Source organism: Myxine glutinosa, chromosome 11, assembly GCF_964187855.1.
Source record: "Myxine glutinosa chromosome 11, kmMyxGlut1.1, whole genome shotgun sequence".
Classification (NCBI taxonomy): domain Eukaryota; kingdom Metazoa; phylum Chordata; class Myxini; order Myxiniformes; family Myxinidae; genus Myxine; species Myxine glutinosa.
In genome coordinates, this window is record NC_136271.1 from 47,789,170 (window position 1) to 47,805,126 (window position 15,957).

The 15,957-nt window shown below is 44.1% G+C and overlaps 1 protein-coding gene across 1 annotated transcript in view; it reads left to right on the plus strand.

Annotated features, from left to right (window-relative positions):
• The window catches only part of LOC137436655 (galectin-related protein A-like), a 30,830-nt gene extending 15,203 nt beyond the window's left edge, over nt 1-15,627 (plus strand). The window contains exons 3-5 of the mRNA XM_068130639.2: nt 13,091-13,179; nt 13,802-13,973; nt 14,250-15,627. Of these exons, the coding sequence (XP_067986740.1) occupies nt 13,091-13,179; nt 13,802-13,973; nt 14,250-14,393 (405 nt within the window). The 3' untranslated portion in view covers nt 14,394-15,627. The remainder of the gene's footprint in view (nt 1-13,090; nt 13,180-13,801; nt 13,974-14,249) is intronic.
• Nucleotides 15,628-15,957: the final 330 nt, after the last annotated feature.

Below are 15,957 nucleotides of genomic sequence, written 5' to 3' on the forward strand. Positions count from 1 at the left end.
CGGAGGATGCCCAGTCGGCGACTGGCTTTGGAGGCCAGATTTGAAATGTGGTTTTCCCAGGAAAGATCATGGCAGATCGTGAGACCCAAAAGCTTGAGTGACAGAACTTCTTGGAGAGGATTATTCAGAAAATGGATGGGAGGGTTGTCCAGTCGGTCTTTTTGGAGAGACATCATAAGAGTGTGAGATTTGTCAGGATTGAAAGACATGTTCCACTTGTATGCCCAGTCTGTGATTTTGTCCAGGTCTGCAGAGAGTGAGGAGGCTGCAGACTGCCGATCTGAGGGATGAAGAATGGAGCGACAGAGAGTCGAGTCATCAGCAAAGAGATAGAGAGGATTTTCAAGAGAGTCAGAGAGATCATTGATGAAGACCAGAAAAAGCACAGGGCCCAGAACACTGCCTTGGGGAACTCAAGCCTGAACAGGAACAGGAAGAGGAGATGAGAGAAACCCATTCAGGGCCACACGTTGACTACGACTAGAGAGGAAGTCCGCCAGCCATGCGTGGAGATTTCCATGGATACCAAAAGAGGAGAGTTTGGTGAGCAGAGCGGGGTGCCAGACCGTATCGAAGGTCAAGGGAGTCATCTTGATATGTCAAGGGAGACAGCTCTAATTTCCTGTTTGGCATTGAGGATCTCCATACATTGTTGAGAAAGCAGAAGCAGCATGTCCAGAGTAGAGTGACCAGGTCTGAAACCAAATTGATGATCAGAGATCAAGCCATTGGAGAAGAGGAAAGATTTCATATCTGAAGCAATGATGGATTCCATGACTTTGCTGATAATTGGGAGAAGGCTGATTGGTCTGTCGTTGCTGGGATCTGTTTTTGCACCTTTTTTGTGCAAAGCGGTGATGTTGGCAGATTTCCAAGCAGATGGCAGATGACCTTGAGCAAAAGAGAGGGTGAAGAGAACAGAAAGAGGGAGTGAAAGAGCGGAAGAACAGGATTTTAGGACCCGTGGGCTGATGCCGTCAGGTCCAGTTGCAGAATCAGAGTCGAGGGTTGACAGAAACTTTTCCACCATGTCAGGAGGAAAGGACACAGAGTCCAGGAGCAGCTGGGTACGACTGGGTACGGTGGGTACAGAGAGGGATGGGTTTGGGACACAAGATTTAGAGGCAAACACAGAGTTGAGGCATTCAGCTTTTTCACGTGCGGAATCAGCCGTGTGGCCGTTTGAGGTGAGGGAGGGATGGAGGGGGAACAAACACCAGAAGCAGATTTGACCAGACACCACCAGGATTTGGAAGAGGGAGACAGATAAGAGAGTTCTGTCCTGAGAACGGAGAGATATTGTTTCCTGGCTCTCCTGAGGGTGGACACACACTTGTTTCGGGCTTTGTGAAAGGAAATGAGATTTCCTTCCGTTGGATTTGCTTTCCAGGAGACGAAAGCAAGTTGTTTCTGGGCAATAGCCTCACCACAAGATTCCGTGTACCATGGACGGGAGGAAGGGTATGACAACTGAAGACGAGATGGGATAAATCTGTGCATGAGAGCGAGCAATTTACTTTGGAAGAATTCCCAGGATGAGTTGATGTCAGAGGCAGTAGAGATGGGAGACCAGTCCAGATGATTGATGGCTGCTTGAAGACCGTGCCAGTTGGCCTGACTGAAATGCCAGACTCGTCGACGCTGAAGAGGCTCTCTGAGAATGGTCAGAGAGATGTCCACTTTAACAAGCACATGATCAGATGAGCCGATTGGAGCAGAAGAAGAGCAGCAGACATTTTCAGGGAAGTTTGTCAAAACCAAGTCCATAAGAGAAGATGCTCCGTTGACTGAGATCCCGGTCGGGAAATTGACAGATTGTGTCAGTCCCAGTGAGTCACAGAAATCCTTTGCTGAAGAGCCATGGCTGGTGAGAGAGGAACCCACACCCAGCCAATTGGCATGGTGACAATTGAAATCACCACATATGAGGAAGAGAGAGTTGGGATGGGTAGATAGAAGTTGGTCCATATTATCAGACAGCGAGATGTAGATGGAGTCATCACTGTTTGGTGGACGGTACAACACACATATGAACAAAAGATGGGAGCGAAGGGGAAGCCGTAGCCAAAGGTATTCCTGGGGGTGAGGTGGAGAGAGGGCAGTGCAGGGCGAGTGAGGAAGAGAGTTTTTTATAAAGATAGCAACTCCCCCTCCAGGACGAGGCTCAGGTCTATCATACCGGAGGAGGGAGTAACCTGGGAGAGATACCAAGGAATCAGAGACATCATGAAGGAGGAAAGTTTCTGTTAAGCAGATCACGTCTGGTTTCTCAAAAGCAACCTGTATGTAGAGATCAGTCAAGTTTGAGCGAAGGCCCCGGATGTTTGAGGTCCATACTGTTGAAGAAGAGGGAGGGGGAGCATCGGATACAGAACGGGGGGGGGGGGGGGGAAGCTGTAGGGGAAGATGTGGAAGAGGAGGAAGAGGTAGGGAGAGCTGTTGAAGGTTTGTCAGAGATTTCAGAATAGCTTGGAGAAAGGGAAGAATGGGGCGGACAAAAGGTTTGATGGTGATTGGGTGAGGCGCAGTGAGGTGTTATTTGAGGAGGGGGAAGAGTGAGGCAGAAGGTTGAGGGAGATGAAGGTGAAAGTTGGAAGGGGGAAGAAGTGGGGAGGACGCTTTGAGGAGGAGGGGTGAGAGGGGAGTCTAGGAGGAGAGGAGTGAGGGAGGGTCTCGGAGGGGAGGGGTGTGGGGGGAGTTTAGGAGGGAAGGGGCAAGGGGGGAGATTTGAAAGGGATGGGTGATGGGGAAGATTTGGAGGGGAGGGGCAAGGGGGTGGATTTGGAGGGGAGGGGTGATGGGCAAGTTTTGAAGGGGAGGGGTGATGGGGAAGTTTTTGAGGGAAGGGGTGATGGGGAAGTTTTTGAGGGAAGGGGTGATGGGGAAGTTTTGGAGGGAAGGGGTGATGGGGAAGATTTGGTGGGGAGGGGTGAGATTGGATTTTAGAAAGTGTACGATTAATGGGAAACGAACATTTATTGCAAAATGAGTTTCTTGAGACCTTCGAATCAAAAATACGTTTGAGGACACTGAAGGATGGGTGGAGTTCTGGAGAGTTTAGGGAATGTATGAAAGAGGCACTGTAACTGTAAGAGATGGAATTTTTTTTTGGAATGAATAGATTTGGTGAGCAAGTCGAAAGCATCCTTTTATAGAAGAAGAAGAAAAAGGTGTTATAGTATATGACAGAATACAGTTCTTCAGGGGACAGTTGAAACATTTTTTAACGACGTGAACACGTGATCACGAACAACGTGGTCGAAGCACCAACGAACAAATAAGAACGAACAACGGATAAGAACAGAGAAGGGATTTTTTTTTTTTAAATAATAGTTGAGATGAAGACAGAGACAGAGACCGAACGTGAAACATGAAAAATAGAGACCGAAAGTAATTGCGAGCTCAATCGAAGAACCGCAGAGACAGAAACAAAGCCTCAAGCCAAGGTCAGACACGGTAGCCTACTAGTACTACACTAGGCGTCAGTACTACACTGACACGATAGCGTCAGCACTACACTGACACACTGTACTAGTACTAGACACAGTAGCCTACTAGTACTACACTAGGCGTCAGAATACGCGACACGAACTAACCGACGATTCTGTACACAGGTATGAAAAACCAACACCAAGAATACTATTAAAGACACACCAATAGTTACGCACACAGGAAGAAAGATACAGTTTCGACAAAAACACAATTGTAAAGTTACTTAACTTCGAAAGCGTGCGCACATGGACAGCTTTGAAGAGACGTGACGTGACGTGACGAGAAGAGACGTGTAGAGACTTTGAAGAGATTTAAAACGTTAGACAAGTGGTCGATGTTCGGGGAAGTTAGGGTGAGAAGAGAAAATCTAAGAAATAAGCAATACAGCGAAGGAAAGAACTTAAATTCACAGAACACCTATGGGGGTAGGGAAGCCGAGAGAAACCAGGCCGCGCACGCGGTGAGACAGAAAACGATTAAATTATACAAAAGTTTGCAAGAAGCAAACGGCCACACAAGTGTGTGTCCACCCTCAGGAGAGCCAGGAAACAATATCTCTCCGTTCTCAGGACCGAACTCTCTTATCTGTCTCCCTCTTCCAAATCCTGGTGGCGTCTGGTCAAATCTGTTTCTGGTGTTTGTTCCCCCTCCATCCCCTCCCTCACCTCAAATGGCCACACGGCTGACTCCGCACGTGAAAAAGCTGAATGCCTCAACTCTGTGTTTGCCTCTAAATCTTGTGTCCCAAACCCATCCCTCTCTGTACCCACCGTACCCAGTCGTACCTAGCTGCTCCTGGACTCTGTGTCCTTTCCTCCTGACAAGGTGGAAAAGTTTCTGTCAACCCTCGACTCGGATTCTGCAACTGGACCTGACGGCATCAGCCCACGGGTTCTAAAATCCTGTTCTTCCGCTCTTTCACTCCCTCTCTCTGTTCTCTTCACCCTCTCTTTTGCTCAAGGTCATCTTCCATCTGCTTGGAAATCTGTCAACATCACCGCTTTGCACAAAAAAGGTGCAAAAACAGATCCCAGCAACTACAGACCAATCAGCCTTCTCCCAATTATCAGCAAAGTCATGGAATCCATCATTGCTTCAGATATGAAATCTTTCCTCTTCTCCAATGGCTTGATCTCTGATCATCAATTTGGTTTCAGACCTGGTCATTCTACTCTGGACATGCTGCTTCTGCTTTCTCAACAATGGATGGAGGTCCTCAATGCCAAACAGGAAATTAGAGCTGTCTCCCTTGACATATCACGTGCCTTCGATACGGTCTGGCACCCCGCTCTGCTCACCAAACTCTCCTCCTTTGGTATCCATGGAAATCTCCACACATGGCTGGCGGACTTCCTCTCTAGTCGTAATCAACGTGTGGCCCTGAATGGGTTTCTCTCATCTCCTCTTCCTGTTCAGGCTGGAGTTCCACAAGGCAGTGTTCTGGGCCCTGTGCTTTTTCTGGTCTTCATCAATGATCTCTCTGACTCTCTTGAAAATCCTCTTTATCTCTTTGCTGATGACTCTACTCTCAGTCGCTCCATTCTTCATCCCTCAGATCGGCAGTCTGCAGCCTCCTCACTCTCTGCAGACCTGGACAAAATCACAGACTGGGCAAACAAGTGGAACATGTCTTTCAATCCTGACAAATCTCACACTCTTACGATGTCTCTCCGAAAAGACCGACTGGACAACCCTCCCATCCACTTTCTGAATAATCCTCTCCAAGAAGTTCTGTCACTCAAGCTTTTGGGTCTCACTATCTGCCATGATCTTTCTTGGGAAAACCACATTTCAAATCTGTCCTCCAAAGCCAGTCGCCGACTGGGCATCCTCCGTCGTGCGAAGTCCTTCCTTGGCACACCTGAGCTCCTCACCACATACAAGGCTTTCATCCACAGCTCAATGGAATACTGCTCTCCCCTCTGGGCTGGTGCTCCTGCCTCACACCTAGCTCGTCTTCACGCTGTTGAAACCAAAGCATTCAGAATCATTGGAATCTCCCGCGATGAAGCTAACTCCAAGGGCCTCTCACTCACTCACCGCAGGCAGGTTGGTGGTCTTTCCGTCTTCGACCGACTCCTCTCTGGCCTTGCCCCCCCAGCTCTCTCTGGGCTCTGTCCCGCAAATATTCCTACAGGTCGCACAAGATCTGCCTGCAACCCTCTTATGGTCAAACTGCCAAAATCAAGACTCTCTGCTCACCTTCACTCCTTCATTCCTCTTTTCTCCCGCCTCTGGAACAAACTCCCTCACTCACTTCAATCACACTCCTCCCTCCAGGTCTTTAAAACAGCTGTTCACCACCATCTCTTATCTTCCCCCATCCAAAACCTTGATCTTTTCTACCCCCGCTAATTTCACCCCAATTCCACTTTTTGAAATACCAACTTCTGTCCTGGAAGTCCTTGGTGTCCTTGTGTTTTATACTTCCCCCTCCCCCCCCCCCCCCCTTCCCACGCCTCCTCCCCCCAAGCTCTCTCCCTTCCACACATCTCCCTGCTCTCAAATGTTGTGTTTGTGTGCTTCCCCTTCTCTCCCCATCTTGTTTTCCGCTCCCTCTTTTTATATATTTTGTTTGTCTGGTTGATTTGTTTGTGAAGTAAATGTTAGCTCTTTCACGAGCCTCGATTCAGTATACAAAACAAAAAAAAACAAAAAAAATTGCAAATCAACACCAACTGGAAAACACCCTGCAACACATGCACAATAAAAAACGAGTAGAAATTGACGAAAACACGAATGGAAAAAATACTCTAACTTTTGCTGCCGTGCAGAGCTTCAAGACATTTCCTTGCTCCAGGGACTGGAAACAGAAGTCCAATTGCGAAATTGCGAAAGATGATGGGAATAGAGCCTGTGATTGATGCTGTGAAGAGGAACAGGTTGAGATGGTTTGGTCATGTGTTGAGGAAGGATGAAAGTGACTGGTTGAGAAGAGTGATGGAAATGAATGTAGAAGGAAGTAGAAGACGGGGAAGACCGAGAAAGACCTGGCTAAAGATGGTGGAAGAAGAAATGCGGGCAAGGGGGTTAACAAGGAGAGATGCAGAAAATAGGGCAAAATGGAGAAGATTGTCATGGGGACCGCAAGGCTAACCCCCGCTCTAGCAGGGAAAATGGCCTTTAAAATGCATGTTGTTGTTGTTTGTTGTTGTAAATCCTTATTACTTTGTGAAATAAGTTTAATTATCTGTTGGCTAAATCGTTGTTAAAGGTGTGTTAAATAAGTTTATTTAATTATCTTTTGACTAAATCATTGTTAAATGATTTTACATGAATCTTTGTGAAAAAATAAGTTTATTTAATTATCTGTTGACTAAATAATTGTTAAAGGTGTGTGAAATAAGTTAATTTAATTATCTTTTGACTAAATCATTGTTAAAGGTGTGTGAAATAAGTTAATTTAATTATCTGTTGACTAAATCCTTATTACTTTGTGAAATAATTTTAATTATCTGTTGACTAAATCCTTATTACTTTGTGAAATAAGTTTAATTATCTGTTGGCTAAATCGTTGTTAAAGGTGTGTGAAATACGTTTAATTATCTGTTGGCTAAATCGTTGTTAAAGGTGTGTGAAATAAGTTTAATTATCTGTTGGCTAAATCGTTGTTAAAGGTGTGTGAAATAAGTTTAATTATCTGTTGGCTAAATCGTTGTTAAAGGTGTGTGAAATACGTTTAATTATCTGTTGGCTAAATCGTTGTTAAAGGTGTGTGAAATAAGTTTAATTATCTGTTGGCTAAATCGTTGTTAAAGGTATGTGAAGTAACTTTATTTAATTATCTTTTGGCTAAATCGTTGTTTGTGAAATAAGTTTATTTAATCATCTGTTGGCTAAATCGTTGTTAAAGGTGTTTGAAATATGTTTATTTAATTTTCTGTTGACTAAATCATTGTTACTTTGTGAAATAAGTTTATTTAATTATCTGTTTGCTCAATCGTTGTTGAAGGTATGTGAAGTAACTTTATTTAATTATCTGTTGGCTAAATTGTTGGTGGGTGAAATAAGTTTATTTAATTATCTTGACTAAATTTTTGTTACTTTGTGGAATAAGTTTATTTAATTATCTGTTGACTAAATTTTTGTTACTTTGTGAAATAAGTTTATTTAATTACTATCTATTTATATCTGTGTGCGTGACATTTTCAGTGTGAGATGATTGCAAAATCACAAAATGAAATAACTTGAATGCCAAGCATTTCAGTGTTCTGCAATGTTGAACAAAACAAACCTTTAAAATAGCCTATCGGGCTGACGATTTGTAGTCAAAGATTTTCAGTAAGCTTGGTAAAGGAATGACCCCAATGTCCCATAAATGAAAAAAAAAAATCACACCCATGTCTGAAGGAAGTGTTTCAATTTGGCATTTCTATATATAATAATAAGGGAAAGCCTAGAAACGAAGGAAACCCATTATAATTATCCTTTAGAACCCTTCAGAATTACCCTTTAGAATGTAATATCTCGCGAGAGCACACCACAGCATATGGCCTGACGAATTAAGCACTAATCTTACACACTGCATGTAAAGTGTTCCCCATTTTGCTCGGGGAGCCAGAATACTGTCAGTCCGCCTTTTGAAATGTGAAAAAAAATAAATTTAACGGACACCTTGATGCACACCTAGAATTTATGACGTCAAGACTTACTCTGCCAGGAAGTCAGGAAGTATGGTACAGTAGGAGCGATCGCGTTTTTCTTTATACTCACAGCTGTTTCTAAAGCAATATTATATGTTGTTTTACATGAATTGCATGTGTTTTGAGAGGAATATTGTTTCTCATGAGTTTCAAAGCAAAACAAATTGATAACACTCGATTTCCCAGCCGTTGGCCGTATTAACATGTTTTACCAATCATCGAACCAATTTTCTCTCCCCGTCACACGACGATTGCGAGCTGTTAATAAAGAATAATGTTAATGCACATCTTCAAACGTCTATAATGCAACGTTGTTTAAAAAAATTTTTTCTTGAAATTCGCTCTAAACAAGGGTGAAAGCTACTCAATGTTTGTGGGGTGTGTAGAGTACAGTACAACTGTAATCGGTCATCGGAACTCCACACCGTATCCAATCTGCCAATACAGATTACCAAAAAATGGCCGATATCTGACTGTTCCGATTGCCGGTTCTGATATCGGCCCAGCACTATAAATATACCCATACACACACGTATATGGCACTGACGAACAGCATTTTGCTGCTTTGTAAGGGTTAAAAATGGGAATATCTCCACTTGTATTTGCCAGCTTCAGTTTGTAGATTACGACGCAGGGACTTTCTGTTTGTCGTGGGTTTTTTTTCAACTAATGGTTAACAGCAGAATGAAGAACTCATCTTACAGGTGAAGTTTAGTGTCGATCTGTGTCGACAGACAGGTCGATCGACAGACGAAATGGAGAGGACATCTATCAAGGTACGCTAAGCACTGTGGGAAGCTGAGAGAAGTCTTCGTCAGAACAAAAAGGTCTATGAACCAGAGAGGCTCTTTATAAAAAGGGCATTTTTGCTGGGGTTCTCGTATTTGTTCACTCCCAGGCCTACAAGGACCACATACAACACTATAAAGATGCCCTCTCCCGCGCCCGCTCCGCCTACTACTCTCAAATTATCCACTCTGGCTCCGGAAACCCAAAAGCACTCTTCTCTACAATAAACAAACTCCTCAGCCCCTGAACACCACCACCCAGTCATTCACAATAGACAACTGCATCTCCTTCCTTTCATTCTTCCAATGCAAAATTGAAAACATCTACAACAGCTTGACCACCGCCGCACCTGCTCCCCCTCAAACCACCTGCCCCCCCTTATCCTGCCATCCCCTGTCTCAATTCTCCCCAGTCTCCCCTACTGACCTCTCTGAACTCCTCATCGGAATGAAAACTGCCACCTGCACTCTTGACCCCATCCCCTCCAGCTTTGTCAAGGCCTCCCTTCCTGCTCTCTCTCCACTTATCATTGCAACAATAAACTCCTCCCTGTCTACAGGCATCGTCCCACCATCCCTCAAAATTGCTGCTGTTACCCCCATTCTGAAAAAACCTGGACTAAACCCTGACACCCTAAATAACTTCAGACCCATCTCCAACCTACCCTTTCTGTCAAAGGTTTTGGAACGCGCTGTAGCCACTCAACTCAAACATCACCTCTCTGCCAATAACCTGTATGAAACATTCCAATCCGGATTCCGCTCCTACCACAGTACTGAAACTGCTCTCCTCAAAATCACCAACGACCTTCTCCTCTCCTCTGACGCTGGCAACCTCAACATTCTCATCCTCCTCGACCTCAGCGCCGCCTTTGACACCATCGATCACACCATCCTCCTCACCCGACTTGAAACCACCTTTAACATTACCGGCACTGCCCTCTCTTGGATTAAATCATACCTCTCTGACAGACGTCAGTTCATCTCCATCAATAACTGCAAATCCCCCACTGCTCCCCTCCCCCAAGGTGTCCCCCAAGGTTCAGTTCTTGGCCCCCTCCTCTTCATCCTTTACCTGTCCCCCCTCGGTCACTTAATCCGCCGTCATGGTCTCCAATTCCACTGCTTCGCCGATGACATCCAGCTTTTCATCTCCACCAAGTCCATCTCCACCGCCACCCACTCTATCCTGACAAACTGCATCACTGAAATAAAATCCTGGCTTCAAATCAACTTCCTCAAACTTAACTGTGATAAATCTGAAATAATCATCATTGGCCCAAAAACGCTCACCAAGTCCACCCATAACTTTGCCCTCAACATCGACGGTTTCCCAGTATCCACCTCCCCTCACATCCGGAATCTTGGCATCATCTTTGACCAAACCCTCTCCTTCGACAAATACACTAAACAGATCACAAAGACAGCCTTCTTTCACCTGAAAAACATCGCCCGTCTCCGTCCATCCCTCTCCTCCGTGGCTGCAGAAACCCTCATCCACGCCTTCATCACTTCCCGTCTGGACTACTGCAATAGCCTCCTTTATGGTTCACCCTCAACGATCACCAATAAACTCCAATACATTCAGAACTCCGCTGCCCGTCTACTCACCCATTCCCGGACCCGTGACCACATCACCCCCGTCCTTTACAAGCTTCACTGGCTCCCCATCTCCCAGAGAATCCAGTACAAAATCCTCCTCTTGACCTACAAAGCCCTCCATAACCTGGCCCCATCCTACCTGGCTGACCTCCTCTCCAGACACACTCCCACCCGCAACCTCCGCTCTGCTGGTACCAACCTCCTGACCCCCCCCCCATCCGGACCAAATTTAGATCCTGGGGGGACAGGGCCTTCTCCATCGCTGCTCCCATCCTCTGGAACTCGCTACCTCACACCATCAGAGACTCCTCCTCACTCACCACATTCAAAACATCACTCAAGACCCACCTGTTCAACACTGCATTCAACATTTAACCCACAGCATCTAACCCCTGACTATCTCCTCTCCTTCTCCCTCCTTTGTGCTTTGAATATTTCCCTATTGATTCTTCTTTTTTGCAATTGTTTTTATGTTTGTTATGCATTATGTTTTGCACTCTGTCAAAGCGTCTTTGGGCTTCCTGAAAAGCGCTATATAAAATAAATGCATTATTATTATTATTATTTGTTAATAAATAATTTATTCTTATGTAAGCACATTAGTAGTTTCCTCTTTCACAAACTTGTCAGCAAAACCTGCTTTACAAACTGGTACGTGTCTACTGTCTATCTTGAGGAATTTCTAACAATAGAAAAAGCAATAAATTTTTGCATTCACATATTTTATTTGGCATGCTGACTCTTTGCGAGTATCCACAAGATATCTACTTCCAAAAAATTGCTTTTATACTTGGGTTCAGGCTCATGGAAGAGTTAAATAACAAAGTGCAGTGGGTTCACAAACTACCAAAGACCATGAGGGGTGGAGGGAGTAGTGAAGGGGGTGGACATGTACAAATAGGAATAACACAAAAACTAATAATAATGGCCTGGAGAGGAACATAATGAGAGAATCGGCGAGTGTGGATGCACATGGGGTGGTGATGGACAGCACGCTTCAATGACTGAAGCGAGGAGGATGAGACGGCAAATACAATGAAACGACCATTCCACAATCGGAAGAATAAGGAGACAAATTAATGCAGGGTTATCATAACTATATCACATAACTATAGCATATCATATCACGTCGGAACGATATCGTAACATACCATGACATAACTATATTATATCACATAACTACAGTGTCCCATAAGTCTGAAACCATAGGGCAAAATGATGAAAACGCCTTACATTCACAGAATGTGTTCAATGTGTCCACCATTATGATTGATACAAAAATGCAGACGATGTATCCTGTAACCAGTCACATGGCCTATGGTGTCAGGTGTGATGGTGTTACATGCGTCGCTGATGTGCTCCCGCAAATGTGCAGCACTCTGAATTTTTCCCATGTAGACCAACTCCTTCGCGTGACCCCAGAGATAAAAATCCAATGGGCTGAGATTGGGGCTTCTCGCCGGCCACTCCACAGAGCCTCGACGTCCTATCCAATGACCAGGGAATTGCCGGTTCAGCCACTCTCTTACGTGGATGCTGTAATGGGCAGGTGCACCATCCTGCTGGGACCATGTTAGGAAATCCTCATCTGTGTTCAAGACACTGGGGAATGCTTCCTCGTTGAGCATACTCAAGTAGGTGTCTCCTGTGACTGTGCCATAAAAAAAGAAGGGGCCTATGATGCGGTCTTTCCAAATACCACACCATCACACGAGTGGTGTTCCTTGTTCCTTTGAAGCAGTAAACCAATGAGGGTTGTCTTACGACCAGTAGCGGGTGTTCTGTCGGTTCACCTCACCATTTGCGTAAAAAGCAGCCTCATCACTGAACAGAATGGTGGATGGGAAATCTGAATTTTGAGCACATTGTTCCATAGCCCATTCACAAAATTCCATCCATCTTTGCTTAATTTCTGCAGGATTTGAAGATTGTAAGGATGCCATTTGTGTGCTTGAAGAATGCGTGGATACTGTTTTTCGACACTCCTATCTCAGTGGACAACCACCAAAAAGACCTTTTGGGGCTTTTCGTGAAATGAGCGAGGATGGTGGTAGTAGCTGTGTGGTCATCGGTGGATGTCTTCGGAGGTCCACTGCGTGGTTTGTCTCCTATGGATCCCGTTTCCCTGAACTTGGCTACCATTGTGCCGACACAGCTATCATAATGTGCATATCGATATGCATATCATAATCGTCGCAGTCTGGATGCAATCTGCTGAATTCTTCAGCGACCTCCCTATTACTTCGATTTCCTATGAGCAGGATTACCTGGAGGCGTTCTTCCTTACTCACCGACATCATGGACACCTGCAAAAATATAAAATCATTAAACTAAAAAAATCGTGAATCACTTATTTTGCCCCAATGGTTCCAGACTTATGGGACACCTTGCATATCATATCACATTGGAACTATACCATATCATATATCGTATCGCGTCGTAACTATACCATGTAACATCGTCTCGACCATTGTTATGTTCACATTTTGTTGGTTCTCAAAAAGATGTCTAATTCTCCCTCCCATCCCTTCCTTTTCTTCCCCACTCCACTTCCCACCTCTTCAGGCAGTGCCATTTTCAGGAACGATTAAGCATGGCTTGAAACCTGGCATGAAGATTACCATCATGGGCATAATAAAGAAAAATGCCAAGAGGTGAGGCTGTGTGGCACATCAGAGATTTCATTGCATTTGTCCTTTTGTGCCATGTTTGTCCTTTTGTGCCATGTTTGTCCTTTTGTGCCATGTTTGTCCTTTTGTGCCATGTTTGTCCTTTTGTGCCATGTTTGTCCTTTTGTGCCATGTTTGTCCTTTTGTGCCATGTTTGTCCTTTTGTGCCATGTTTGTTTGTCCTTTTCTTCCATGCTTTTGGTTCTGCACCATATTTGCTGGGGAGTTCCACTGTAGTCCTCATTCCAGGTGTAGTTGGGGGGGGGGGGTGGGGGGGTGGCGGGGGGAGAGCTTTTTATGATTTGGTATTCTGTATTATCTTATGAAGATGGACGTTGAGTTTAAATTACATAATTTTAAACATCCTGGCATTATTACAGTGCTTGTTAGAATTTCATTTTATTTAATTTTAGATCCAAATAAAAGTTCTTTTTTTCTTCTTCTTTTTTTATCACTTTTTTTTAGTGTAGATATTTTGCCAATTAGCTCCTCTAATCCATGCTTGAGATGTACTCTATGTGTTTGAATACTGAGGTTGTACTTCTAAAACCATCGTCTCATCCAACATGATTTCACTTTAACGACGAATCCTTCCTGGTGTGTGCAGTGTGCGCGTGAGCCTGACGTGTGGACCTTCGTCCACCGCCGATGTAGCTCTTCTGCTCGAGGCGTGTTTCCAAGCAGGCACGCTCTCTGGATCTGCAATGCTGGACGGTTCCTGGAGCCCGAGCGAGTTGGCCATCCCCTATTTCCCTTTAACACCTGAACAACCATTCAGGGTAATTCCACTCATACCTCAAGCCCATCTCATTTTCTGAATCCTGTTAATGGCCATATAAAAATACAAATCATATATAAAAAAGGAATGTTTAAGAGGTTCTGCAAGCTTTTTATGATTTGGATTGATACACGATTCCCACATTCTTGTGTTGAGAGTGTAGATTTGTGAGGCGTGCTAGTTTAAGAAATTTGCCAAAAACACAAGAACGTTGGCGTTGTGATTTGGCCTCTGTTCTCTCAAACCATTGATGCTTGTCTTTTGTCTCCCTATTCAGATGGATATCAGCTGTGAGCACCAGCGTTTCAAGGTGGATGTGGACGGGCAATTCATTTGCGAATTCTCCCACCAAGTGCTTTCTTTATCGCGGATCAACATGCTCAAAATCAGCGGCAACCTCTACATCACCAAGATATCTTAGGCCTTGGCTCTTGCGGTCCTTCATCGGCACGCCATTCTGCACCAACACCCTGCCAATGTCACACATACTTTCCGCTACCACTTGGACAACATCACAAAATGCAATCTCCTGTCCCATCATTGCCTAGCATGCCCTTTATATACACTCTAATGAACCCATCATGATGTGATCACCTTCACTGGTTTTATTCACCTTCACAAGTCACACAACCTCTTATGGAGCGCAATCATTTTATATAATCATTTGCTACTCATACAAATTATGGATCAAGTACAATACATAGATATCTTTCCTTAAGGCCAAAAAAAAAAGTTTCCGATTTCTTTACAGAAAAAAAACAGATCAAATTTTATTTTAATTATTATGTTTTGATCCTCACGTATGTATTAAGTACCATTTGAGTAATAATATAACTGTAGGGCTCCTGGATATCCTAGAGGTATGCATACTCTTCTCCGAGCTGTCTTGCCTCGGTTTGAATCCCAACCTAACTACTAACTGCCATTCTGGTGTTTCACAGGCAGGGTGAGGCATCAATGTCCATGCCATCCCTTGGATTGACGTTAAACTGGGCGTCCTGTCTGCCAGCATCAGTTGGTGGATGTTAAATAATCCGTGGTGCCTTTTGTGAAGAGTATGTGAGCTGCTGCCAGCACTATTAACAAATTGCTGCCATAACTACTGCTGCAAAGGCAACGGTAAACCACCCAATATAACCCCTGATGATTTTTTTTTTAATGCATGTTGCGTCATTATCTGAACGGGGTAAACATCATAACCACACCACATATAATGCTGAATGATTCCTAATTTAAGAGATCTTGGGTCCAGACAGTGCATGGGGAGGTCTGCAAATATTGATATTCACACAATTTCGAATTATCTGCATTTTTGTGCCGAGGCCATGTACATGGGCAGTGTATAGGCTGAGTCGCTGGTTCGCACAAAAATAATACCTACTATAAATAGACTGCGTGCGTTTTTGTGGAGTTCCACTCGAGCTTTTTGATGTGGAGTGTGATATACCAAAATGATCGTCATGACCTAAGTTGATTAGGCTAATTAACAATAGAATCCGGAAGAATTCCCATGTTTTAAACGCGCACCATGTTAAGGTGTGTAGTTAATACGTCCTTGGCATGGAATTCTAATTACAAAATAAATAAAAACAATGATGAAGTTGTAACAAAACATATATTTACAAGTAAAAGCCAGTCAAAACGGGGAAGCCTCAGCCTACTGTCAGGTGTGCTTATATCTTCTTTATTTATTCGACATTATACGGACGTAAATGAACATGCACATTGCACAGAACACTCTGCGTGTTGCACATCACATGCAGTGAATTTCACCTCCCTGCGCCTTGTATTTTTTGTTATTTTAAAAAAAACACTTCTGTACACCGCCCTTGAGGCTCGGTTTGCAAGCCACCGTCTACAATTCCAATAGAAGAGACATAATTACTCTTTTATGGAAAATGTATTTTTGACTTTGTTTTATCCTCAAAAATAGACCATAGTGAACACACATTCGTGTTAAAAGATTGGCCTTTAAAACCTTCCCT